At 36.4% G+C, this 27,910-nt stretch overlaps 3 protein-coding genes and 2 long non-coding RNA genes across 7 annotated transcripts; 2 read left to right on the top strand and 3 right to left on the bottom strand.

The window, feature by feature from the left end:
• Positions 1–41: 41 nt before the first annotated feature.
• Positions 42–27,109, bottom strand: LOC143893609 (uncharacterized). Its single transcript, XM_077399158.1, has 22 exons — positions 26,667–27,109; positions 25,275–25,842; positions 23,783–23,893; positions 23,163–23,254; positions 22,908–22,997; positions 22,426–22,529; positions 8,687–8,751; positions 8,278–8,437; positions 7,583–7,725; positions 7,217–7,421; positions 6,922–7,083; positions 6,472–6,753; positions 5,830–6,078; positions 5,352–5,527; positions 4,478–4,627; positions 4,026–4,308; positions 3,666–3,875; positions 2,730–2,880; positions 2,432–2,654; positions 2,233–2,362; positions 1,656–1,785; positions 42–1,503 (listed from the first exon to the last, which is right to left on the bottom strand). The coding sequence occupies exons 2-22, from the start codon at positions 25,829–25,831 to the stop codon at positions 695–697; spliced, it is 4,482 nt and encodes a 1,493-aa protein (XP_077255284.1). The 5' UTR covers positions 25,832–25,842; positions 26,667–27,109; the 3' UTR covers positions 42–694.
• Positions 6,040–8,794, top strand: LOC143893618 (uncharacterized). Its single transcript, XR_013255871.1, has 5 exons — positions 6,040–6,054; positions 6,420–7,063; positions 7,228–7,487; positions 8,309–8,519; positions 8,615–8,794. It is a non-coding gene; the product is annotated as an uncharacterized LOC143893618 (long non-coding RNA).
• On the bottom strand, positions 8,931–10,855 carry LOC143893615 (uncharacterized). The gene is made up of 2 exons (XM_077399174.1): positions 10,476–10,855; positions 8,931–9,847 (listed from the first exon to the last, which is right to left on the bottom strand). The coding sequence occupies exons 1-2, from the start codon at positions 10,526–10,528 to the stop codon at positions 9,520–9,522; spliced, it is 381 nt and encodes a 126-aa protein (XP_077255300.1). The 5' UTR covers positions 10,529–10,855; the 3' UTR covers positions 8,931–9,519.
• On the top strand, positions 10,847–22,377 carry LOC143893613 (electron transfer flavoprotein beta subunit lysine methyltransferase-like). 3 transcript variants are annotated; one of them, XM_077399169.1, is made up of 4 exons: positions 10,847–10,987; positions 13,628–13,825; positions 15,997–16,525; positions 21,159–22,377. In XM_077399169.1, the coding sequence occupies exons 3-4, from the start codon at positions 16,012–16,014 to the stop codon at positions 21,497–21,499; spliced, it is 855 nt and encodes a 284-aa protein (XP_077255295.1). In that variant the 5' UTR covers positions 10,847–10,987; positions 13,628–13,825; positions 15,997–16,011; the 3' UTR covers positions 21,500–22,377. The 3 variants fall into 3 exon arrangements, with proteins under 3 accessions (XP_077255295.1, XP_077255293.1, XP_077255294.1); XM_077399167.1 differs by having other exon boundaries at positions 13,628–14,232; XM_077399168.1 differs by lacking the exon at positions 10,847–10,987 and adding an exon at positions 11,979–13,118 and having other exon boundaries at positions 13,628–14,232.
• On the bottom strand, positions 18,873–21,163 carry LOC143893620 (uncharacterized). The gene is made up of 2 exons (XR_013255873.1): positions 19,476–21,163; positions 18,873–19,281 (listed from the first exon to the last, which is right to left on the bottom strand). It is a non-coding gene; the product is annotated as an uncharacterized LOC143893620 (long non-coding RNA).
• Positions 27,110–27,910: the final 801 nt, after the last annotated feature.

The raw sequence follows: 27,910 nt of genomic DNA, 5'->3' as shown, positions 1-27,910 counted from the left end.
AAAATCTGTACAAATCATATACGAATCAAATTCTCACGCAGTTGATTTCTCAGCGTTCTATTCATTTATTCGTACAGTAGGTCTCCTCACGATATACAATGGACGTAAATACAAGTGTCTATAATAAAGCGTGAAAATTTCGAGATTTAAGGTAAATTTTCTGATGTGGATGGAGTGCGATGATGATCGCTTGTCACACCGACTTTTACGATTATTGCCGATTCAATAATCAGCGGTCAGATTACAATTGGTCTGGCGCTCCGGTCTCGAATACATGCCAGAGTATAAGAAATAAGAAAGGATTATATATATGTACTTTAGAGATTTTGGTTTGCAGCTCCTAATACGACTGTATCGCTTATTTGCTGCAATAATGACGTAACTCAAAAAACAAAGTTTCCTAGAAGATGAGATGGTTTTAAATTTAAATCGTAAAAATTTTGTAATATTATTTTAAAATGGGATTTTAGTGTAATAACTAATTGTAAAAGAATAAAAATATCTGACTATATATTTTCAAATTCTCATCATTGGCAAGTAACTTTTTGAGTTATGTTGTAGCAAATGAGCAACATCGCGTTATCATATAGTCTCCGTTACATAGCGAAAAACGCAATATCGACGAGCATTATCCTAGATAAACTACGATACGAGTACGATACGAAATGATCTGCGATCTCCGTTTTGTACAAATTTAACAACCTACGCCTGTTGACGCGTCTGTCGCAAATATACTTTCTCGCGATCTGGGCAGATTTAAAGCTCCCTCGTTGGCGTGCGTGCGATTAAGCAGATAATCGAGGTCGTGAGAGATACGGTCCAACATGCCGTTGGTCGCGCTGTCGCAGCCGCCCGCCGTCACCACGATCTCCGGCGTTTTCTCCTCGCCGTCGGGCTGCTTGCGCTCGCTCGTGTTGGCGATGTCCGGCATAGCGCTCACCACGTGCTCCCGGCTCTTCAGCTCCGCGCTCGATCGCGACGATAGCTCGACGTCGCTCTTCACGGCCAGCGTGACGTCCGGCATCGCGCCCAATCGCGACTCCACGTCGGCGCTGCAGAGGACCTTGGCCGAAGTTTCCAGGGACACGCTGGTCGCCGGCAGGAAGATCTTGCCATCCCCGCGATACTTGCCCGACACGTCGCCGCGGAAGCCGCCGCGCTCGTTCACGCCATAGGCCACCACCGCCTCGTTGACGCGGGTGCCGCGCGCCGGGAACGCCGGGTCGACAAACACCGGGGGTTCCTGATACTTGCGCGGGCTCGTGCTGTAGTTCTCGAGGTCGATGTTGTCCGAATGATCTATCCGGATCTCTGGCAAGAATCTGCTGACCGTGGGGACGGAGGACTTGGCGTAGGCGGACGAGGACTCGGACACGAAGTCACGCATGTCTATGCTACCCGCGGCGACACCTCGCACCTCCCGAAATGGCTCGCCGACGATCGAGGACGACGCCGGGGGAGTCGCCGAGTCGTTCTCCACTTCAGCGTCAGCTTTCGAGCACACTAACGAACGTAGTACGAATGTTAGCATTTTCGTCGTGCCAGTAGTCTGGCACTTTCATAATCATTAAAAAAAAATGTCCTTATTTTTGACATCATAATGCACTAACTAAAATGAGTGACATACCGCCTTAAGCAGATTAAGTTTACGATACCTTTGATGGGTTCCGACGTGTGTTCTTCGTCTACGTTGCGTTTCCACTTGATTCTCCGCAGCGACCGCAGCATTGGCCCAATAATCGCACTCTCGCCGTTAACGATGTATACGATTATTATACTGAAGCCCTGCGCGCATCGATAATTAGCGAATAATTTTAATATATTTATTATCTACTGTTTGTCAATACCCCAGTCAATCTATCGAAAAAGCAGATCTTACAAAGTATCTGCTAAAAAGTTTGTCGGCAGAAAGACTAGATTTGATGCCGATTCTGATATGATGTCGGCAGAACGCAAACAGAAGTATAACAGAGAGCGCTGCTAATATAATCAGACAGCAGATTGGCGGCAGAAATCGAAGAAACTCTGCAGGAACCGTCCATGTTCTGCGCGGTTTCTGCCGCTAATCTGCTGTCTGATTATGTTAACAGACTCTGCTAGTAAAATATAAGCTGAATGCGGACGCAGTTGATGTCAGTCTGCTGACACACCTAATTAAATCTGTTACCAATCTGCCGACAGACTGCTATCATTTTGCTTACTGGGGCAGCTGTTGTTTGCGAGGAAACTCACCAAGGCGAAAGATAAGGACGCAAATACGTAGTGGAAAATAACGGATGATGAATTTATATAGAAAATAGAGGATGCCTCCATGGCGACAATGCCGCATATGACGATAGCCGCACGGTGCAGTATTCGTATTCTGTAGCAAAAAGACAATCGGACGGTTCGTAAAAGGGCCACAAATCTTACGGAGCGAATCCGCACCTACCTCGCTTCTATAGCTTCTTTCTTCATCACGTTCTCTTCCACTAATGTGTGGACCTTGTGGAGCACCCCCATGTACAGCAGCATGAATACTAAAAACATCATTGTAGCGCAGCTGACAAATATGTTGTAAACGCCGCTGCCATATATGAGCCACCAGGATTCGTGCCGCAATCCGGTACTCTTATGCGTTAATTCGGTTGCAAATACAGCCAAGATCGGGACCCCTGAGAAACATGCGATTACAAGATGACACTTCACACTCTACGCTATCTGCAAGGTCATTTAGATCGAAAGCGTACCAGTTATCACGGCGATCACCGTCGGCTGAAGATGTTGGCTCGGTCGAATTTGTGTGAGCTCGGCATATACTATTAGAGCCTCGGAAATAGGCGCGGACATGCCCACGAGGAGGAATGCCTCTAATCCTATTGCCACGAGCGAGTAAGATGACTGAAATAGTGAGGAATTAACAAAAGAATGTTCAAAAATTACCTGGATCAAATTTATAATTCATAAAGCCCTCAAATATACAATATTACATCCAAAACAGTCTATGTTAAGTCCATAACAAGATGACAATTGTACACAATTCGTAAGATTTAAAATTTAAACAAACAATGACTTTTCTTCGCTAGCAGGAAATTGAATAATTAACGTAGGTAGCTTCTAATTGATCCAACTGGCCAAGCATGAATTTGGTGCTTATCAAGCATTTAATAATAACTCACAAAAATTTTAATTAGCACGAAATTATGTTCAAATTGCGCCAGTCTAAAAGATAATTTGTACGTCATTGAAGTAAAATTAAACTTGTATGTTAACATAATTAGATAATTTAAAGTTGGAAATAATATTAATAAGTACGTCAGTATGATGATAAAAGTCCAACTTTTACCATCACATTGTTCTGACATGCTTATTAATATTATTTCCAACTTTAAATCATCTAATTATGTCAATATACAAGTTTAATTTTACTTTGATGACACACAAATTATCTTTTAAACTGGCGTAATTTGGGCACAATGTCATGCTAATTAAGATTTTTGTGAGTTATTATTAAATGCTTGATGAAGACCAAAATCCATGGTCGAAACGTCGTAATATTTATCAATAAATTTGGCCAGTTGGATCGATCGTAGGATTTACTTCATAATAAAATATCAGAGCCAAAATAATTTTAAATTATGAGAGTTAATGTTCTAAGTATTTAAACAAAGACTATATATAATTACTTCCGGAAGATTAGTGTGGACGGCGTAAATAAAGATGGCCATCGCGCCTATCAATGCACCGCAGCACTGGAGTTTTAGAAAATTCAGCCAGCTTTTGTGCGTCCACCAAAAAGCGCCTAGTATCAAAGCAGACAGCAAGCACTGAATGAGGCAACTACTGCATCCGAATATTATGATAAACGTGGTCTGCTCTGTTTTCGCCAGCACTACCTACAACATTCGAAAAACTAATAAACGACGTGACTCTTCGCTCATTATAGAAAAATTTGTGTAAATAAAATCTTCCACCGTAAAAATTCTGGAATATGCATTTCAGAAGTGATAAAATAACGTAAAAAAATTTAATTGAAGAATATGTACTTTTACTGCGCGAGTCGTCAAGAAAACAGCTATTGTCCCCGTAGTAGGGCACAAACAATGCGTCATCACATCGCCGGACACCGTATTTGCTATGCAAGTATTGAGATCCCACGATCCAGTGTTATCTATCAGGCCGCAAGACGTGTTCCAGGAGCTCGTCTGATTTTGTAAATGCTGTATTTGCAGATCAACCCATATCTTATTATATTTATCAGTGCCAAAGGAGGGCACCGCGATAGCAATCACTCGAGAATTGATGCGAAATTCTAAGTCGGTACCGTCACTACAAAGATAAAATTTTAATTTATATATTTTAACAAGCTGAGAGAGAATAAATTTTATATAATTATGGAAATTTTTTCTTTTACATATTTTTTTAAATTATTTGTTTTAGCTTTGCTGTCTTTTCAATAAAGTCTTTTCGATCTCTTCTTAAATAAATTAAAACTTACTCAAGTTCCTTAACGTATGCTGTTGGTATAAATCGCGACATGTTTTTGTACACGATAACGATTCCGGTAAATGTGTTATTAGATTTTACATTGCGCTGCTTCTTCTTCCATAATCGTATAGCTACTTTTTCTTCGTACCAATCAGGATATCTGTCATAAATAAGTAATCATTTATATAAAAACGTGAAAACTGATTTGGACATAATTTCAAACGCATATAAGTATACAAAGTGCTAAAAAATTATGTAGACAAATTTGGTAGGGGAGTCCAGGAGAACAAGATGAACAACTTTTTCCTAGTAGAGAAGTCAGAAATACCTCTTTTAGATTCTAAGGAATAATGAAGAATGTGGAAAAGTGAATTTGTGCAAAAATGAAGAAGCATGTAATCCACAAAACATATTTTATTGGTGATTGCAGCATGATAATGCGTATGATAAGGAGTGCCATTGTGGCAACTCACAACAATTGTTCGAAGTTTCGACCGCCGACCTCACAGTAGACACAGTTCACAGCGTTTCTGCATAAAAACTCGTACATACACGTCTAGTGTGTCGCATATTGACAATGGCATTTCTTATAACTTATCAAATGCGCTATTATACTGCAATCACCAATAAAATATGTTTTGTAGATTACATGTCTCTTCATTTTTACACAAACTCAGCATTCCACATTCTTCACCATCCCTTAGAATTTGAAGAAAGTTTTCTGACCATTTTTTCCTGGGAAAAAGTTGGTCATCTAGAACTCCCCCCCCCTCCCCATCGAGTTTATCTACATACTTTTTCAGCATCCTGTAGAAGAATATATTATTTTAAAAGATTTCAGTAAAAAAAGAAAATCAATTACACAATAAATTAAAAGTAATTACACATAATCGGACGAAGGTATTTGAAGGGAATGCGTTATACTATCTCCACTTTGAGATTGCAGTTGCTGAATATCTACAACCATGGACGATAGAGACAGATGTTTATATACATCTTTCAGCTGTTTGGACCAGTGGATTAAATTGCGTTGCGTAAGCTGAAGCAACATCGATAGTTTCTAAAAATAGATGATTTAGAAATTATAATTTAGCTCAGCGATATGTAAAGAAGAAGAGAGTATAGTTTTGGATACATGAAACAGTTTTATATAACAATATCTTTCATAGGTTTTTTGAATAAACAATTGTTATTTTTTTCAACAAGACTGTAAACAATGTTATGTAAACAACGTATAGGTACTCCGTAGTTAGTGCAACTTTTGTTTGCGAAATGTTTGAAATTGAGCCAAAAACGCTGTTATTTGAATTTGCTTCTTGTTCAAAACTAGCCCTCATTTCTACATTGTGCCTAGATATTTACCTCTTGACTCAAGATTGAATATTCATCGTCCAGTATGCGATTTATTATGTGAGTCAAAGCCTCCGCGGACGTGTATGCATCTTGTGGATCAATACTGTGCTGATATCGTTCGATTTCTGCCAACATGCTCATTATACGATCGCCTTCGCCAGGATAGAGCGGCAGTGTACGTTTGCGCAAGATCTCCCTAAAGGCGAGGATCGTGTCCGAACTCGTGGTTTTCTGGTAACCCAAAGTCAGGCTTCGAAACTGCACAGATTAAATCAATTTCACAACATTGGACATGCCTTGATAATAAATTCGAAACATTTTTAATCAATTGTGATAAATCAAACTCACTGTTCGTTAAAAAGCTAACATTTTCACTAAAGTTTTCCGTTTTATTTTATATCAAATATTTTTAAATTCCTATATATATTCAATAATAAATATTAAAACCTAATTAGTGACTAAATAGTAAAAAATACTGCTACGCTTTTTAACCATTACACGCGTTAGTTTGTTCTATCACAATTTGTATCTATGCAAAGATGTTCCATATATCATATTAAAGAAAATCATTTTAATGGATTCTAAATGAGTCATCGCAGCTCCTTGCGAATCAAATCGATTACAAAGTATTAAAGAGAACAAAATACTCACATTATTATACGGTAAAATCAACGGTTCGTATAAGCAGAACGAAAAATCAGGTTTTTGCCATTCGGGTGTGGTAGCATCTTTCATCGAGCAAAGCCTGGACACTCGTCGGCCTACGAAATACCTAGGACACTCTAGCAACGCCTCTGATCCAGGTGCAGTGTCCGGCCATTGCAAACCCCAGGACTTCGCTTTAAAGCATATCGGTATCAATGTACGATTCATGACTTCGACTCGCACAGACATGGACTTGTGCGCTACGTTGCAGGTGTAAATTGCCGATTTCTAAAATGCCAAACAAGCCGCTTTGTATCGAGCTTACCCATTAATTCTTCTTAATATTTCTTAATTCTAGGAGCAAGTTAACTTTAATAGAAAGAGGAAAGATTATGCGTTATTTCGAATTGAACTCCTCATAGTTAATCGAATAAAGAAATCAACGTGGACGGCTACCTGAGTGTTAGTGATCTTTAGAATGCTACCCGCTGGATACAGATCCTCCCAAACCGCTCGACCAGGCTCCAGTTTGAGCAAGGCGCGATTCTTCGTCCAACCGAATCCGATCCCGATGTTACGCATGTTGGGAGTCATGCAGGTCAGCTGTATGTCATTGCCCTGCGAATAATCGTCTGAGAATAAATATATGTGATATGTAATTAATATAGACATCATATATAATAATATATGATGTCTTTTTTTTTAACAAATTTGAAGATTCGCGCCTCGAACGAATCTATTTGCAACTTACTTTCTCTATAGTGGCGCTCATCGGCACCACCTTCACGTCCGGCTCATCCCTGACCTCGACGTAGATACCTTTGCATTGCTGCACACCCCAGTCAACTACCTGACACGTATATTGACCGGCGTCGAGCAGAGTCGCCTTGTCGATCGTCAGCACCGACGTGTATACATCCGATCCATCATTTGGCATACGATTAATTCGAATTTCTCTAAAATGGCAAAATGATCGAGATGCACAAACCGAGAAAATCATACCCCCTCACGAAGAATGAAAAGTATATAAAAATTATATATATCTTAATATTGTTACTTTAACTGTTGCTTTACGATATTGTAATGTAAACTCCTGAACTGCCGATAGTTCGATTACCTGACAGCTTTACTCGTATTCACCAACATGCTATCTTTGTACCAGATGAAATCTATGCTGTAACTTCCTTGAGCAACGCACGACAAAACGATTTGCTCTCCCAAGTGAACCTCGTAATCGTTTACTTGATTAATACGGAGACTCTGAAACGCGATGTTTCTTAGCGTTTTTCAGTTATACCGCAATTAATCACACTTTCAAAAACGTTATTTTTGTTTTTGTTAACTGAGATTTTTAATTCCAACTTAATCTTCGACTTCTTTAGAGGAATTAGAGAGAAGGCGGAAAATGATCTTCAATATCATTCAAATCTCGAATAACTCTAATATAATAATGTATATGATTCTGTTCTGCTTTAACGCGTTGATGTTCAAATGTACATATGTTACTAAAATCAAACAAGTAAGTAAATAACTAACAATGACTTTTTAATTTGACCAAACTGGCTATCTTTATTTAATATAATTGTCACGACGTCGCGACGTTTCGATTGATTTTAGTCCTTTTCAATTCTGAATCTATCTAACTAAGTCATGAAAAACTGAATTTAAGTTGGTTAGACCAAAAGATCTTAACTTGTCACGCGTCGTGAAAATTATATTAAATAAAGATAGCCAGTTTGTGTGTGTGTGTGTGTGTGGTTGAATTAAAAAACTATTATTGTATAATGTTACCTATATACTTATATGAATTACCTGTAACTTAAGCGCGGGCTTTTGTTGGAAGGTGAAGTGCGTGGACTCCAACGCAATTTCACTGAGACGTCGACGCTGCACGAGTCGATTGAGGGATTCGCGAATTTTATCACCGTCGTCGGAATGCCCGAAAAAATGAAAAGTAACTTCGGCCGTTGGTCTGTTGAAGGAAACAGCATACAGTAAAACAACGACTGAGCATAAAGGATATTTCTCGCAAAAAAAGTATATTTATTTCTTCAGTACGTTACTTCGAAACAAAGTGTATTCTAATGTATTAATAAGAAAAGGGAAAGGAATAACTGATCTAAAGTACTTTATACAAAAATAATTTTAGACGCGATCCGTTTTGATATTTTGCATATAACTGTTACGTTTTATCCTCGAATGTGTAAGTACCTCTACTCACGTCACGTTCAGGATTTTTAATTCCTCCATGGAAGTGATATTGGAGTTCTTTAAGTATCTTGCAAGCTACGGGAAAAATTTTTATGAATTAAGCGAGCACGAATTATACGATTTCGTATAGATAGAGATATAATAAGATGTAAAAGATATGTATGGGAAATAAAAAAGCCTTTTGTGTTCTTCTTATATATCATATAATATTATCAATGACGATGTTATACATTTACATTGTTTTTCGACATCAGCTGTCGATGTTTATAAAGCATACATAACAAAGATCAGTTTGTCTTGTGACAAACGTGTATACAATTGATAGATATATACGTCGCATACGCTAATCAATATTTCATATCCTACGACCACCGAGCGAGTGATTCCGAAAGAAACATTGCACCACTCGTCTGATCGCAATCGTTGTTCTTTGTTCTAACAATTAACAGATCTGCCCTCTTGATCAGCTGCTTCGCTTCACACTTTCTGCATTCGAGTAGAAATAAGTAAGTACTCGTGTGTCGGTGGAAAGGAAAGAAAGAGGAGAATTGAAGGAGAGTACGGAAAGTGTTTTCAAGCAGCAGCTAAAAACTCACGGACTTGGCGAGATGGATAGAATAAATCTCGCTTACATATATTTACATTTCAATATAAACTGTCCATTATTAGCAGCCTCGTTAGCGAGGCACACAGGACACGTTGCTTGCCGAGTCGAAACTCCCTCTGATCCTTCGCGTGGAGAATCTCTCCGCCGCAGGGACCTCAGCGAATGGCTTCGGCTTTTGTAAGACCGCGCGTAATCCGGTCCTTTAGTTTCAGCTCTCAAGGACCAGTCTTTGAGTGTCACTTCGGCAACTTAGGCAGCTTAGGAAAGTATGAATCGTCGTTGCTTATCAGGACGCACGACAGGTCCGTGCCTCCCGGGCACAAGTGGAGCTGTATCGTCTCCTTGGACACGCTCAGCACCTGGATCCCGATCTCCCGGCAATAAGCCTCGAGCAGGGTCATCTGAAGGTGGCTGGCCGCGTCCATCTCGACGTCGTAGGGCACCAGGCAGACGCTGCCCCGGCTGTTGCACCCTCTGGAAGCCAGCTTTCGAAGGGTCGGCAGCATGCCGCAGGTGACGGTGCTCCCGTAGCAGCGCGACTCCTCGCACCACGACAATTTCCCGCTGTAAGTCATTCTCGATCAATCATTTGCGCATCGGTCCGTTACGTAAGCCGGCGCGCGACAGTATAAAGCAAATACTTGGAATTGCCACAACGAGTTCCAAGGAATCGCTATGAGACGCGACAATTTATACGCTTATACGCGGAAGACGCGGAGCGTTTCGAGACGCTCGTAACTTTCGAATCGTTCCGGCAATTGGCGAGGACAATTTTTAGACCATCAAAGATGTTAAAGAGTTTCGAAATATTCTTCTGCAAGGTTCAGATAACGGATAGTAATTTCTGTGGAGTCAAAAGATAAGGAGCGAGATATTGGTATTTCTCTCAAGAATTTATTATCTCCGATAAAATAAATAATTTCTGCAATGTCAAAGATACGGAAATATGCAAGATAAGATTTATTATTGCACAACGTGAAACTACAATTTTTCACATCAGAAGAAACGAAAGAAGAGAGATCGGAGATAGATCGACGTTACCTCGTCGTGACCAAGCATTTCTTTATCACCGCTGAGAGAACCACGGCCAAGTCATGCTACTCCTTCGAGTGTTGCGTGCGAGCCACGTGGAAATCCCGTGCACCGAGAATATTTGTATTTTCTTTCTTTTTTTTGCGCGCGCGATAGCTACCTGTCGGTCATCGTGGTCTGCGCGTGGTAGGATTGCGGCTGGCAGCGAGTCATATCTGTGGGTATATCCTCGTCTGTCGGTTCGATCCTCAATGCGCCTCGCTTGCACACTTCACTGAACGTGGGAGTGGGAATTCTCGTGGGCTCGGAAAGGTCCGTGGGACGAATTTTCGGCGCTGTCGTCGACTGACTTTGGCAAGCTGGAGCTGGGGAGCCGGCTACCGAATCACTTCTTAGTTGCCCGCGGTGTTTTTCTTTTCTCCGCTTTCACTCAACTTCGCTCTGACGCAAACTCGCGCAACACTCGCGTAACGTTCTGCTCATGAGCGGCTCTGCTCATGAGGTTTTCTCACCAAGACGGTATGGCCCACAGAACAGAACATATAGTATGACCTCGCAAGCGTGGTGCAGGCAGCTTTTATAGAGATCGCTCTCCCACTACCGGCGCTGCGCTAACTCGTCACCGCCGTCCCCTCCACGGTTTCACGGGTATTCCTGTATTCCATCGCTTGGGTATGTATACATAACGGAGCTTTTTATCGATACGCACACCCGGCACCCGGCGCGGCGCGGCGAACTTTACCGGGAAACCCGAGACCCAAGGAAAAAGGTCGCGCGGATAGAGAGAGATAGATAGATAGATAGATAGATAGAGAGAGAGAGAGGGAGAGAGAGAGAGAGAGAGAGAGAGAGAGAGAGAGAGAGAGAGAGAGAGAGAGAGAGAGAGAGAGAGAGAGAGACTCGCTCTAACCGAGTTAGATTCTGGGGAGTATTTCCCGGAGAGAGTAGAATAGCAATCACTTTCGTATCCTAGAACGCAAGTTCTCTGAGAATACAAGACAGAAAAAAGGAATTCACGAAAAAAAAAAAAAAATAATTAAAACAATAAAATATTTTTCATATAAAAAAATATATAAAATGTACATAAGAGTACTTATATGTTTTATTTCTCTCTTGTATAATCTCTGTTCTTATGTACAGAAAAAAGTAATAAGAATTAAAAAACAATTAAGAGAATGTTTTTGCATTATTTTTTTTAACAAAAAGTAAAATTACGATTAGATTATATAATATCTTTATATATAATAATTTTATATGTATATATATACAATTATTACATTTATACATATATCACCATGTGTGTGGGCAATTTTTCTTAATTTTCTCAAACTTCATTTTTTATTTAAAAAATAAATATAAAATTATTCTCTCAATTGTTTTTTATTTTTCTTCTTATTATTTTTTTCTGTATATAAGAACCAAAATTATACAAGAAAAAGAAAGCACATATGTATGAACATATTTTATATACATAATTCTGCTTTTTATATGTATATATAAAAACATATTTGCATGTTTTTATATAAAAAATTTTATATATTTACATATATTTATATATATATAAATATATGTAAATATATAAAATAATATATGTAAATAATATATGTAAATAATATATGTAAATATATTTACATATTTTTATATGAAGAATTTTTTTCAAAACCGAAGAATAACAAAATTGCATTTCGTAATAAGAACAATTTCATGCAAACACGTGCGAAGTCAGGATCTTATCTCAAAGTAACAAAAACAGAATTAGGTAAACAATTCCAGTTAAAAGGCAACGATCAACATTCATATGAGATTAGAATTGAACAATAAGTTGTGAAATTTATATGGAAATTGTAGAAAGAAACACATGTACAGGGTGTTCCAGGTCAGGTCAAGAAAACTTCAAGGTCTTATAAGAAATTAAATTTGGAACAAAAAAGTTCCAAAAACAGGTCCGGAAACGCTTTGTTGAAAATTTATATAATAGCTAATAAACTTCAAAAAATCACATTTTATTGATGATTTTTAATTTTATTGATGATGAAATAACCTTTCAAAAAACCTTTCATTTATTTGAAAAAAGTAATGAAATAAATCTGGTGACAATTAAATAATAAATAAACTAAATTACACCAATTTCATTTAATTCTGATAAGGCGTTCAAAAGAAAATAAGCTCAAAACAACGAAAAAAGCAGAAACTTAAAAAAACCTTTTGATGATCTTTGTATAAATACTACATTCGTAGCGAGTTATTTTTTTTTTTTTTAATAAAAAACCGTGATTTTTAAAATTTGTATTAGCTATAACTTTTTAATGAAGCGTTTCCTATGCGGACCTATACCTATAGGAACTTTTTTATTCGAAATTCAATTTCCTATAAAATCCTGAAATTTTAATGACTGATTTGGAACACCCTGTATAAATATGCCACGAAAATTAAAATTGTGAGCAATAAAGAAGGAATAATTTTATCTGCCGATGAATCCCAAGATAATTAACAATGGGTGCGTTCAGCCGATACTCCGCCTAGCAATCGTGAGCAGTCGCTCGTTTTCGCTCGTTTCCTCTCCTTTTAATCCATTGGGTCAAAGGAGAGGAAACGAGCGAAAACGAGCGACTGCTCACGATTGCTAAGCTAGCGGAGTATCGGCTGAACGCACCCAATGGCAAATACCAGAGCGCCAATATGGAAATAAACTGATTCATATATAGAGTCTCGTATGTATGATTCAGCTTAGATTTTTGCGCATGTTTGCGTGTGTAGCTTTTAAGTGATTCGCTGAAACATCGGTTGAACATATAAGTTCAAGGTAAGTTTGTGAGAAAAATAAACTTCCTTGTTTTTGTATATGTTCCTTGTATAACTAATTATTCTCCGATTATATATATATATATATATATATATAAGATATGGTAGAGCTTCAATAAATAAAAAGATATCTTTACAGTTGAATCTAAATTTCCCGTTATTATTCCATATTCATTGCGACTCGGAGTTCGCGAAATTTGCAACATTAATCAAAAAGTTATCAAACAAAACAGAACGAGCCTGCCCGTTGACCGTATTATTGATGTCTCATTATGTTTCTCTCACAGAGAATTGCATAAAAACATTATATGAATATGAATGTCGCTTTTTGCCTCACAGTTTTAACTATAAATATTTGTAGTGGAAAAGTCACGCAGTGTTAATCCCGATGGTTTAACGAATAATAAATATTTATTAATATTGACGGGAATATCGCTCCATATATCAATAAAAAAATTACGTCCAAACAGATTTAAATGACGCAATTAATTATACGCGTTAAACTTTCAGCGGAATAAAAATTCCACCGGAATCTACCGAGAACCAGCCGTGTTAGAAAACATAATTACTTAGTAGCAGCGCAAACAATTTTCACCGACGCCGACGGCGAGAGACAGCGTTCAGGTCAAGGGTGACGCTTCACGTATCAATTTATACGGATTATCTAGCGATCTCATCGTTACGTCCAACTTCTTCGATTCACGACACGTGCGTTATTTGTATGTAAATCGTCATGATGACATTGCCTTCTAGCGAAGTTCATCGAGAAATGGAAAATTCATCGCAAGAAAAAACCCAAGTCTGAAAATAGGTCCAGAGCATTTTAATACACTTTCGTAATTTAATTGCTCGTTAAAGTAACTCCGAATGACTTCGTGAGTGCATTTGAAAAGAGTTATAAGCGAGGCCGCGAAAACTCTTGTCTTTTGCATCATACAGGCACCCAATATCAATATCTCGTTTCATCATCCGCAAACACCTGACCAGGAACAGCCACGTTCATCGACCGTTGCGCGCGACTATATCGGTCAATAAACTTCATTTTGATAGACGATCCGCGACGACTATGCGTATCATCTTCGAATCGATTATACGTACGTCGCGTTATATTAATGGTAGGTACGTATATATACGCTTTGCGAAGATGATGCAAGTCACGGATGCTTTGTTCCATCGATGTGTATATTTCATCAGCCGTTTAATTTCCGCGATAATGGAAACGAAGGATTAAATCCACCTGGAAAAATACACATCGAGCGGGGAACTTTATGATGAATGTGCTACACGGCATTATTAATTTTCCGCACAATCCGATTTTGTCGCCTAAAAAAAATTATACATAATTTAGAATAAAATAAAATCAATATTTTCAGTAAATCAATATTTTCTAAACGCAACAAAATAATTTGTTAAGATTTATTTCCTGCAGAAAGAACATATTACTAAAATAATAATAAAAACGTAGATACATTATCAAGCATTTAAAAAAAGAAATTTAAGAAATAATATTACAACGAGACGTTGATATACGTTAAAAGCGTCGGAGAGTAACCAAACACTAAATATAGTCGCATATATAGCAATATGGAGAGATGATTATGTGAATTCCGCGTATACCGCCTCTTTTGATCGTATAAAAATCGCAGAGACCGAAGGTTTGCTTTCGTAACCATTTCATTGCATCGGTCATCCTCTTTGTGTTAATTAACGAATATAATTGGATCTGCTAATATTACTACTCATGACAAATAGAGAGAGAATGCATAATGCGTATTGCGGAATAAACTGCGCTTATTTCGATGATATAACGAGATTACATCGAAGGGAATTATCCTTAAAAAAGTTAATAAATTATGCTATATTGTACGGATGTATTGTGTAATTTTGGGACGTATATTTCTGAATTATAAATATATAATTGTTTAACTAGTTTTAACTAGTTTTTTAAATTCTCATTCTGGAAGGAAGACTATTCTTCGTAAAAAGATACTTTAAAATAGAACAATATATATTGAAGGATTCTAAAGACATTTGCCAATTAAAAGCATTATAATAGTTATAGAGAAAAATAATTCTCAAAAGTTACAAAAATCAGATGGATTTCTAAAAGTTTTCACCTGTTTCTTACTCGGAAACAAAATTTTTGTCATTCAAAGAAGCAACAAGTGTTTTTTTTTTCGTATCTCTAACTGATCTGATAAAACATTTTATAACTGAAGGATCGAGGGGAAATCCCAAATATCTTGGACATAGATTATCGTCTTTGGTAGATATCCACTTTAAAACGAGACATATAACTGGAAACATTTTAATAATTAGCACAATTCTGCTGTCGTCCGCAGCCGTTTTTCCTTATTACTCTCGTGTGTTACGAATGCCGTTTGCGTAAATGCAAATTTCTCTGGGGAATAACTGCAACGTTGACAAAACTGACATACTTATTGGAGTATAATGAGGAAATTTTCGTATTTAACGTAAAATATTTTAAAAGTGTTTTTACTATTTTATTTCTCAAAATGCTTTCAATGCGCTTTATTATAAAATTTCCAGAAATTAAGACGCAGAAATAAATTTTTTTGAAATAAATAACGAACAAAATATTTTCTGTATTTAAGATTCTCAAGTTAAACGCAACTTTTAAATAATCGATAATCTTATCGCGAGCATAAAATAAAACAAAATCATCATTGCTGTGATATATTTCTTGAAAGATAATCACTTATCGGCGTCTTTATTGAAAATCAATAGTTATCAATGATCATGTCTCTCCCTCTTTGTCATTTTGTAAAAATGATTTGATTCTCAGATGTAGAATATATTTTTAGACTTTTCTGAAAGCCACACGTAACAAACAGTCTATAATTAGCCATTCTTTCTAGGTTTCGAAGATAGCGATGATTATCAGGAGAAACATATGTTTAAAGAAACTACTTTTCGCACGAAAATTTTCAAGAAGCACAAAGGAGGCGTGGAATAATTTTCTACGTAATAACCACAGAACATCGCTTAAAAGATTTATTCAGAATCATCACGACGTAGAAATTACGATCTTGAAAAACACGGAAATGACTCGCGATCATTTGACTCCGGAACTGAAGTTATTCCTGCTAACAGAGAACTGTCCCTTATATCACGAGCCATTCATTGATAAATGTACAGATGGAAGATTCGATTTCTTGACCAGAAACGTATTTCAAGATCCATTTTGGTCTATATACTGGCCTGGAGGCCAAGTACTTACGAGATTCATTCTGGACGAAAAGGAAAGAATTTTAGGGCGCATGGCACAAAATGCGAGAAAAGATGGAATAAGGATACTGGATTTGGGTGCGGGATGCGGCGCTACGGCGATAGCTGCAAAATTAATGAATGAAACGTGTAAGATTGTTGCAAATGACATCAGCAAAGGTTGGTATATACAACAGTTAATTATTAATTTATTATTATTAATTTAAATATAAAGGTATATGGTGATAATAATTCTATTCTTGAAAAAACTTGAAGCGAGTTGACATTAAAAACACATTAATTAATTATTAATATATATGCAAATATACATATATTATAAATAACTTCGGAATTAAATATGTAAAATCTTTCCTTAAATCTATACTAATCTATACTAATATATAAAATCCTTACGGGTGGTGTATGTTTGAACGTTAATAACTTAAAAACTATTGGACCGAATTTTTACCACAAGTATATGAAATAGGGGTAGAATTTTCCGGGAAGTGCTATACGGTGTGTAGTTTTTTGTTACCGATTTTCTGGAAACCGATTTTTTTAATTCTTTATTTTTTAAATATTAAAAAAATTAAAGAAATCGGTTTCCAGAAAATAGATAACGAAAAACTATACACCCTATAGCACTCCCCGGAAAATTCTATCCCTATTTTATATAGTTTTAATACAAATTCGGTCCAATAGTTTTTAAGTTAAAAACGTTCAAACATATATCACCCGAAATGTATATTTGAACGTTTTTAACTTAAAAACTATTGAACCGAATTTTTGCCACAAGTATATGAAATAGGGGTAGAATTTTCCGGAGAGTGCTATAGAGTGTGTAGTTTTGACGTGGAACTACGTCTTTCCCGGAGGGGGGAGTTATTAAATAAATAAATAAATAAATAAAAGAATAAAGGAATGAAGGAATAAATAAAGGAATAAATAAAGGAATGAATAAAGAAATAAATAAAAGAATAAAGGAATAAAGGAATAGGGATGAAGGAATGAAGGAATGAAGGAATGAAGGAATGAAAGAAAACAAATTATTCTTTGTATAGGAAGCGAAAGTGTAACGAAAAAGTTGAGGAAAAAGATAAGAATGTATAAAATTTACTGCAGAAGAAAGAATAAAAGTAAACCAAAGAATGATGTCGCTAATCGGTAAGTGAAATATCGGAGAAGTGGAAATGACTCAATAGTGTAAAACTTGTTATTCATGTGTAAAAGTTAAACTACCGCCTTTAAATCAACCCGACTCCTTATGGAACTTCTTTAAGAAAAACGACTGAACGACTCCCGGGCGAAGCCCGGGTAACCAGCTAGTATAGAATAAAATTTTATCTTCAGATCATGAGTTTCTGGGTTTCTCATCAGTTATACTTCAAAAATAATTGTCGTCTCGTGAATTTACATTTATTAAAGAAATGTAAATTCACGTTATTCAAAGGACATATAAGAATAAAATAAAACCGCGAATTTGAGTCCCGACTCGATTTCTCTACTCGACACGCCGTAATTGCAATACCCTTGACTGATAACGTAACTGATAACATAATCAGCTAGATACACGCCATATGTGTGTTGAGAGAGTTCTAATAAGATAAACCCATTAATCTGAAAAAAGTAGAATGATCGTGCAGGAATCTAAGAGTCATCGATGTCGCAATTATTATTGACATTACGGCAAATATGACACCATAATATTTTACAATAATGTAACAAGTAATGAAAAGAAAAACTGGTTTCATTATCAGGAAATATTACATGATAAATAGACGTTTGATTCATTAACAATCGTACAAAAACTGCACCAAAACACGATTGCGACAATTCATAAATTTTCCAAGATAAATATGCGTATCAATGTTGCTCATAATATAACAGTATATGCACGCGTATTGCGTTTGCTCGCAGTTTCCTCGAAATAATAAAAAACGTCGAAAAGAGAACTTTCACCTCATGTGAAGTTCTACGAATGTGAAGGAAGTAGGGGAGAAAGAAGATCCGAGTTGTTCATGGAATGGCCTGTCTCGATTGCGACTCGCGCCAAGATCGAGAGTGTAAAAAAACGTGCCAATGGCGTAATGTTAAGTGGATCACTTTACACAGATCCTGATGGTTTAACAGTTTAACTAATAGGCTTTAAACAAAGCGCTTCTCGTTAAAGCGCTTCTCGTTAAAGAAGAGGAAATTATGAAAAACGAGAAGAAAACAAAGTGAAGAAGTGGAATGCCAAATTTGCATCTCATGTATGTCCATGTTAATTAAATTCCTTTCAGTATCTAGAGTAAAATACCTATAGTAAGTTCAGTACCCATAAAGTTTCTGTGAAATTTTTCTCTTTCCTAAGAAGTCTCTGACGAGAATTCCCTCGCGACGGGGATATCCAATTGCCTTCGGATTTCATAAGTTACACGTTACACCATTGATCTGAAGAATGTTAGTAGCTAAAAGAAAAACAAGCGACTGAGAATTCAAAGGGAATACTCGAAAGATTCCCTTTGACGTCACTCGTATCTCTGTATGGGTTTATCTGTCGATAAATTGATGTGCGTACACAGTGACACCGATAATTAGTACGATACACAGATAAGACCGGATTCCATGGGCAAGACAAAAAAAAAAAAAAAAAAAAAAAATGCATCCGAACGTATCCGCCCGTTTCGTCGTTCGCGTGCCTGCCATGCCTTTGCACGATCGTGTTGCACGGAGCGACCAAAACAGTGCTGATAAGTGGCTGATAGTAACTGTCGCGTTTCGTACTGCGCACAGTACGTAGAATTAATGCCCTCGAGAGCGTTTCTATCAATGACTGGCTCGCGCCAGAGATCCTTCCTTCTGACGTGATTCTGCGTGTTTCTTCGCTGATTGAGCTCCCATCGGTTATCATGAAAGTCGTTGACACGTCGTGAATTCTTGATGTAACGCCGCAACTATTGCGCGTTAGAACAAATAGAATAACTCGCATAATACTTGCAAGTCTGGTAATTTCCTATTACTATTCATCAATGGCATTATTCCCCCTTATTATATTCTTCGCAGAGAATTCAGGATTAAAATTTTTAATTGAGTAATTACTTGAAAAAAATTACATGATCAATATTGATGCTTCGAATGAAAAACTCACGTCTTGAAAATTAAGCAGGTGAAGAAAGGTAGAAGAAGGTGGGACACAGAACGGGTTTCCCCAGGATTTTACGCAGACACAAAGAGGAAGGAATTGCCTCGTGCGTCAGAGAAAGGCTGTCGATTCCTGGTACTGCATCTGTGTAGCATGCCAAACGATGAATCGTACTTTCTAACAGACGAAGGAAAAATTGAATATTATTGGCTCGTAGGATTCGCTCTAAAATCTATAGAAACAAATTCTCGATACAATTAATAAGGACGCGCTATGCCGAGATTGAAAATAAATAATCGGCATTATAAACCATATTAATCAAATTTTAACATCGTGAATACGTATCCTGGAATCTAGTCTGAAAAAAGGAAAATATAAACGAGTTGCGCTAATAACATTTTCTGCTAGATTTTTCTTTGCACATTTGGAAAAAATAATGCTTCTAGTGAAATCCAATGTATACAAATAGGCTTTCCGACATCGTTTGCTTCTCGTGAACTTTAAAATTCGTGGAATGTGATTATTTCGTTGCTGGCATAGCGTTTCATATTAATCTGGCGTACTTTTAGTTCGAATCGATATAAGTCAAGGACGTTGTGTACACGGCACAAAGACGCGTGCGGTCTCCGTTCCAATGTCCACGAGCAAATCAATCGCCATAAGCGACAAAAACTCAATGACATAATATGATGGATACTATCAGCGTTCGAGAATTTCACTTTTTCCTGATTATATCTCTGTTCGTGGTGGCATTCAACCGCAAAGATGAAGATTATTCGACGATTTGATCTTTGCACATATCGATTATCGAACAAATTATTAGATAATATTATAGAATGGATAATAGATGCGTATTCTATTTGTATTATTAGTTATCTCCTAAATGAGTGTGTAAGATTTCTTATCAACAAAACAAAAAATAGTAACAAAATTAAAAAATAAATTACAGAACGTCGAATTCGTAATTTTTCAAGTAATTTCTACAAAATTTAAAAATATCAAATAAAGTAATAGAAACACATCCTAGGAACAAATCAAAACACATTTTTCGTTAACAAAAGATATATCTATTCAGATATATATCTATTAATAATTTTTACATAACAACCATTAGTCAATAATTTCCAAAAAGTTCGCATTTCTGAAGACTGTAATTAAAACTAAATAATGAAGTAAACATCTATAATAGATGTAAAAACGTGAGCAACATTCATGAGTAAATCTATTAATAGAATGTATGACTCAGAGTTGTAGGATAGTGATAATTGCGTGCGCGATACGGTCAGTTACTTGAATGAAAGAATGTCTTTTGATTACTCGCAAATTTAATTATTAGTGATATTAGTATATTTTGAATTATTAGTAATTCCAATAATTAAGAGAAAAAAGAAATAATTAAGAAAAAATTTTTTAATGTTACATCCTCTATTAAAATATAGAAAATGTAACATTTAAAAAATATAGTCAGAATATTAAGAATGAGTGAAACGTATGGACGTATGCACAATATTTGCTATTGAATATAATTTTAAATTAAATTATGCAATATTGCATTAAATATTTCTCGTAAAGTATCAAAACCATTAAAATTAAATTATCATCATATTGAAATATACTAACGATAAAATGTAAAAAACAGCTTATTATGTTGACAACTAACAAAATAGACATATGTTTCTTTGATTTCAGTCGCTTGCGTAGCTATTGCGATGAATGCGATATTAAACAACGTAGACATTGAGGTGTTGTGGGAAAACTTGTTAGAAAAACCATTAGAAGGTCTATACGACATGATCTTTGTGGGTGATTTATTGTACGACGAGGAAATAGCGAACACCTTAATGACCTGGTTGGAAGACGCATATGAACGAGGTGCGCGAATTTATCTAGGAGATCCAGGAAGGCACGGATTGAGCGAAGATCTCAGAAAGCGATTGAGATTGCTACGACGATATTCTTTACCGGAAAACATCAGGAAAGAGAATCACGGTTACGACGTGGCTACTGTGTGGGAATTTGACCAGACTTGAGTGGCTGACGCACATTAGTAATTAAATAAAGGATAAAGAACATTCTAAAGTCCAAAAGTTATTCCAATATTGAACTTCAATTTCTCTTAATTAAATAATATTTAGTATACATTTAGAATGTATCACCATAAAAGTTTTCATTTTTAAATGCTTTTGCCTTAGTTTTTAAACGATCCTTCAAATCTTGTAATAGATATGACACAGCGATCTAAAAATTTTTCATAAATAACTAAGTATTTCAGAGAGATATATACATGTATGCTATAATTGTTAATATTCAGATAATACATTACTATAATTCATACTGATACTTTACTCTGACGTATATTCGGATATTTCTGTATTGTTACTAAGCATAGCTTACATTCAAGTCGCAATAAATTGATTGCTCCTTGGATTCACTTACACGGATTAGATTGTAAGTAACAATGTGTCCGTGTCAGATGTGCGTTCTTCAGCGTAAATTGACGCAAATGTACAAAAATCATTACCACATGTAATTGCCATATTGTCGATTGCGATTCAATATACACCGCTGACCGACGTCATGTGCTTGTGCTTACGTTAAAGCAGGAATGTAGTTTTACATCGGGAAATCTCTGTAATATTTCCAACAGTCTTCAAAACGCCGCGCGCACCCATGCATGCTATTTTAAAAGCTGAGAATGCAATTTTATTATATAATCCATTTATGCATATCTCGTTTTCACATAATAAACTCGCATGTACATGCGTCAAAGTATGCGTGGTTGTTCTTTTATTCTTTATACTCTTATCGCAAACACTTCGCGAAGTGCGTCACTATCAAAACAAAATCTATATCATTTTGGAAAACGATTGTTGTTAAACAATATAAACAATATATAAATGTTTTTTTTTTAATAAAAAACAGTCAAATGAACCAAATATATCTCCTTTTTACTCACCTGCTTGGTGACAAATAATTCCAAACTTCCCTGTTGAGATATCAGACCCGTGCGGAGAGACGTAACGTTCGACAACTTGATTCTGCATTCGTACCTCGATCGATCTACGAATACAAAGTCCATGCGTCATATAAGATGTTCCAAGTTCGTCGCATTTTCTTTTACATTACGAATTCTTTGAATAATTTCGAATACATATTTTAGCTTGACCAAAGTGCAAAAACGCTAATGTTTTAATCAATCAAGCTTCAGATATATAACTAGATAAAATAATATTCTTTGTTTCATTCCAATAAAGTTTATATTTAAGCTTAATTACACAAAGCTATTTAATTTTAAATGTTAAATAACATTTTCAAAAAAATCAAGATTGATCAAAAAGTCTAAGCTAAAAAAAAAACTATGCTAAAGACTCGCAAAATACATAAAGAAAAACAACGTCTAATAATAAACTATTAGATATGCAAAAGATTAAAACTCACTGTTGTATATCTTTGTGCCGTCTTTACAAGTGCACGGCTGCTCCTGCTCGTCAACAGGACATTGCAGTATGCAATTTTCCGATGCGCATTCTGTGAAGATATAACTAATCAGTTCTTTCGAATTCCAGAGATTCTCGTGTTTTCACGCGACTTTCACTCGCGACTTTACTCAGCCTTATCGTTAACGATGAGTATGAATAATCTGTGTACCAAAATAAAACGGATCAAACATATTTAATCAATATAAAATATTACCGGTGTCTGAGGTGTCTAAAAGACGAGTTTCGCAATTGTGCCCAACGTAACCATCCGGACAATCACAGTGCATTGCTTCTGCCCCAATTTGCCTGTAATAAATGCAGCTAATTACTCATTCCGCAAACCGTCTCATCTCTTAAAAACATTTTTTTTATTATAAAATATTATACGTAAAAATATAAAAAATATATAAAATGTATATATTTAAAATTTATATATATAAATTTTATATATATAATATTTATCTATTATATATATATATATATATATAAAATTTATATAATTTTTTATAAAAATCTTTCATTTTTAAATATATTTTATAATTCTTTATAAGACTTTTTTTTACATTATTTTACAAATTGAAAATTTTTCGATTCTACAAGAAAAAAAGTCGCACAAAAACTTATGGCTATTCAACTGTGCAATAATGTCAATTTTATCACTTATAATGAAATAAATATTCATGCAAATATTTAACATTGATTATATTATACACAAAGATATCTGAAGTTCATTTCAAATAAGTTAATATTATGTTTTTATGTATATATTTTTTAACTCATTGCATAATCTTTCTCAAACATATCGTTGTACTGATAGAGATATGTATTTATTACCTGCATTTAGCTTCGTTTTGGCAAACTGAAATATGTTCGTCGTTAAAACACAACGGACCTTCGTTGCAGCTCCTTCCGCTAAAACCATCGAAACAATCGCACCAGAAGGACCTGCGAAAGAAAATCCGTAACAATTAAGGAAACGTTGTGTTTTCAGGATGAGTAGGCAAATCGCGAAAGATCATTAACGATTCATGAGTTGCAAGATTCGTAATCCTATAGCAACTACTTTTTGTAAACATTTATTTTTTTGCGATGTATTTATCTTTGAAGATATAAGTTTCTAAAAGATGCGAATTTCGAGTGATTTTCTAATAGCAAATTGGCGAAACTGTGTTATATTAAACGAGACTAAATGTTTTCTTTCTGTTAATGAAAATGTTGCAACTTATATAGAAGGAAAATAAAATATTCCGTTTAGATTTTTATTGTTTTTAGATTATTAGTAAAATATCCCTTTTATAATTAAAAGACGTAGGTAGCTAAAATAAAAGTATTACATTTACAATTCACAGTCTGTTGTTGCAAAGATTATTTTAGATGATTATATTAGTTGCAAGAACTATAATAATTTATATATTTTCTCAATACAAGTTAACATTTCACATGTAATCCTTTGGTCAATTTATTTTCAGCTTTCTTTATTAATTAAATTTCTGTATTAATCTTCTGCTGTGTAATTTCGCACATTGTCTGAAAAGTTTGTCTTCAACTTCAATAACGCAAACGCTTTGTAAGTTCAAACTTCGAATATATTTCGTCAAGAAACGTCAAGAAACATTTCAACTACATTGCATTAATGTTAAAACGTTGCTGTAATGTAGTTAAAATGTTTTTTGATGTTTCTTACTTACTGGGACTGTACTTGTTAAAGTTAATCATTATTGCAAAAGTTTATGCATTATTAATATTGCAAAAGTGATTATGGTTTCAGATATGCATAAGGAAAATTAATTATAAAGAAGCAAGACAGAGATAATAATGCGCAAGTATAATCAAAAGCAAATTACCACGAAAACTATACATAAATACATAAATATTCTTACAAGTAAAAGGTAAAAAGTATACTAATGAAATAATACATAAATATATTAAGTGATAAACAAATCAGGCTCGACTGTATATTTCTTAATTTGACCCGCGGTATATGACAATAGATTAGTAGCAAATTTGCTGAGATATCGCAACAGATTCTGTGTTATCTGTATCCACATTAAACTCGTGTTTTGCTAAGAGAACTTACCGACATAATCTGATAGCGAATTATCTGCAGAAACCGAGCAGAATCTGTCATTTCGTATTACATAAATATTTAAATAAAACATATCATTTAAATAGCTATAAAATGGCAGATTTTGCTCAGTTTCTGCAGTCATTGTGCCATATTACATATTGTCAGCAGATTCCGTTACATTTCTATCGGCATTCTATCGATAAAATTTGCAGCAGACACTTTCAAAATCCCGACAGATTTGGCTATCCGGGAACTCACGTGTAATCCGCAGAGACGAGGCAGTTGCCCGCGAAGGAGCAATCACGTACAGTGCACGAATCGAGATTCGGGTGTTCCTCGGTCATCTCGTACGTCACGTTGAATCCATACACGTCAAGCAGGTCATTCAGCACCCTGACGTGATTACCCTCGAGCCGATCGAGCTCGAACTCGACCACCAGGAACTGCCTGAACGTCCTGAGGCGTCGGTACTCGAAGACGTTACCCTCGGTCACCTCTTTAACCAGGGCCGCCCCGTAGTTCATGGTCTCGGACTCGTAGTACGCGTACTCGGTAAAGCGCAGCCCCTTGTAGACGTAGAGCTGCGTCAGGTAGACAACGATGGAGCTGTTGGTCGACGGGATGTCGGACACGTCGATCACCCAGCGGCACTTGATCGGAATCGGAAACGGTCCGGGGAAATTCGGCGTATGTATAACACCCCTGGAGCCGGCCAAGTGACCACCACAGAACGGGTCAGCGTCCATGGTGACACCCGGAAGATTGACGCAGAGGAGACCCAGAAGAAGAGAAACGCCTGACACGGTCGCCTTCATCTTCGCCGAACCTATCGGAAAATAACGACATGAGAAAAACGTGAACACATAGAGATGTCAGAATTACCTAATGATAAACATTAATTCGTAGGTAGGTATTCCAAACAAGATCACACATTAATTTTTTCCTTATAGATTCTTAGGAGCTTCTAAAAAAGAATTTTTCATTTTCTGCGAATATATCTTTCATTTTTTCATAGTTGGTGCAATATAATATTTGTTAAATTCATATCTTGTAATATTTATGTTGTATATTTATGTACAGGGTGTTTCCTAAGTACAAAAAAATTGAAGGAAATATTCCGTGGCTTATTAGCAAGAAAAGATCCTATATAAACAATAAGTATGCCCTAAACTGCTTAATTTGTTTTCAAAATACATGGATGTTAAAGATGCACCTGGTGGTTCTAAAAATGTTTTATCGGCACGGGAAAATGGTTCTTACTACCACATGTACGCATACTAAATTTGAAAATATCTTTATAAACGTTTTCCAGATTTTCGAAATTTTCATATTTTTTTCACAACTTAGACACCCTATGTTTTGAAAACAAAGCAATTTAGAACACATATATTTGTAGAACTTTTTCTCCATAAAATAAGCCACGGAATATCCCCTTCAATTTTTTATACTTACTTAGAAGAAATATCCTGTATAATCATGCAACTTATTATAATAATGTTTTTAAAAAGTCTAGAAAACTTTCGAGAAAAATCGGAGAGATATTCATCATATAAGTTATCAATCTGTCTCGAGATAGCGAATTGGCTGCGATGACCCAGGTGATAATAAGTCGGCGTAAACATGCTTCTCAACGCGCGACACCTTTTTCACCTTGCCCGCGGCTCGAGCGAGACGTTGCTGCGACACCTCCAACTCCAAGTGAACGACCTTTCGCGAGTCGGCTGGAGGCTCTATATCTTCTCTTCGCCGTTCAATCGGCTGTCGCCCTCCGCGGGGTTTCTTTCCGTATCAACGGGGTTCTTTCCGGCATGATGACGTCGATATCAGAAATGTTGCGCTCGGTCGGGCTTACCCGCGAACCGAATACCGCGCAAAAGCGCGAACCTCGGTGGATCGGGTGGATGGGGAGGTGTCCGACGCATCTCTCGATCGACTACATTGTCGAGAGATTCGCGAGGAACGCAAAATGCGCGATTCGCGGCTTGACAATTTCGACGGGAGGATCGGCGGAAGCGATGCGGCGAGGGAGACACCTCGATAAACGACTTTAGCACGACCTTGCAACCGCTCGCGACCGAGGTCACGCGCGCCGATGTTGGATACTTGCTGTCCTTCGTCCCTCTCGCCTCTTATCACGGGATACTTACGCGCGAAGTCGCGCGATCTGCCGGGCTCCGGGCTGCTGCGGGCGTTACCTCCTCCACCGAGACCGCGCGCGCGCTCACCCCCTCAGGCACCCCCACGTATCCACATAGATTAATCTGTGGCCTGTGTGTATGTATGTGCGCACGAGTATTTTGGTATGACTACGTTTACACACTGCTTATAATCCGGTACTGCGTATACTATCTGATCCAAAATTTGTCCTCTTTTGATTATAAAATTATTGAAATAAGAACCTATTTTATTGGTATTCATAACATTTGAATCAATTTTTTATATTTATACATATAGCAAAAAAGTTGTAGTTTAAGTATCAAAAAAGGCTCACATATCTAAATGATCATTATGATAAAAAAAGAACAATTTTGGATCTGATAGCATACGGTAGTTATTAAACCGGATTATAAGCTGCTGTGTGTAAACGTCATTGTCATTGTCGGGACTCGATGGAGAGAAATTCAGTACAATTCACAATATAACAAGTGAAACAGCTAGGACCGATAACCGATATAATATACATAAATTTAGAGAAAACGTCATTTACGGTCAGAATTAGATCTTGGTAGCCTAATAGTATTATTCGCGTGAATTTTAAATTTTCTGGGCGACGACGATGACATTTCTTAAATATAAATTTCCAGATTCGAACTTTGCGTCGCAATCTCCGCTCGTAGGGCACGTATACAAGAAAGATAAAAACATTTTTGCCGTATAACTTAAATCTAAGCTAT

This window comes from Temnothorax americanus, unplaced genomic scaffold (genome assembly GCF_048541705.1).
Source record: "Temnothorax americanus isolate GAGA-0224 unplaced genomic scaffold, ASM4854170v1 Scaffold123, whole genome shotgun sequence".
In the NCBI taxonomy this organism is placed as follows: domain Eukaryota; kingdom Metazoa; phylum Arthropoda; class Insecta; order Hymenoptera; family Formicidae; genus Temnothorax; species Temnothorax americanus.
The sequence above is the reverse complement of the archived record's forward strand: the minus strand, read 5'-3'. Positions and strand labels throughout refer to the sequence as shown.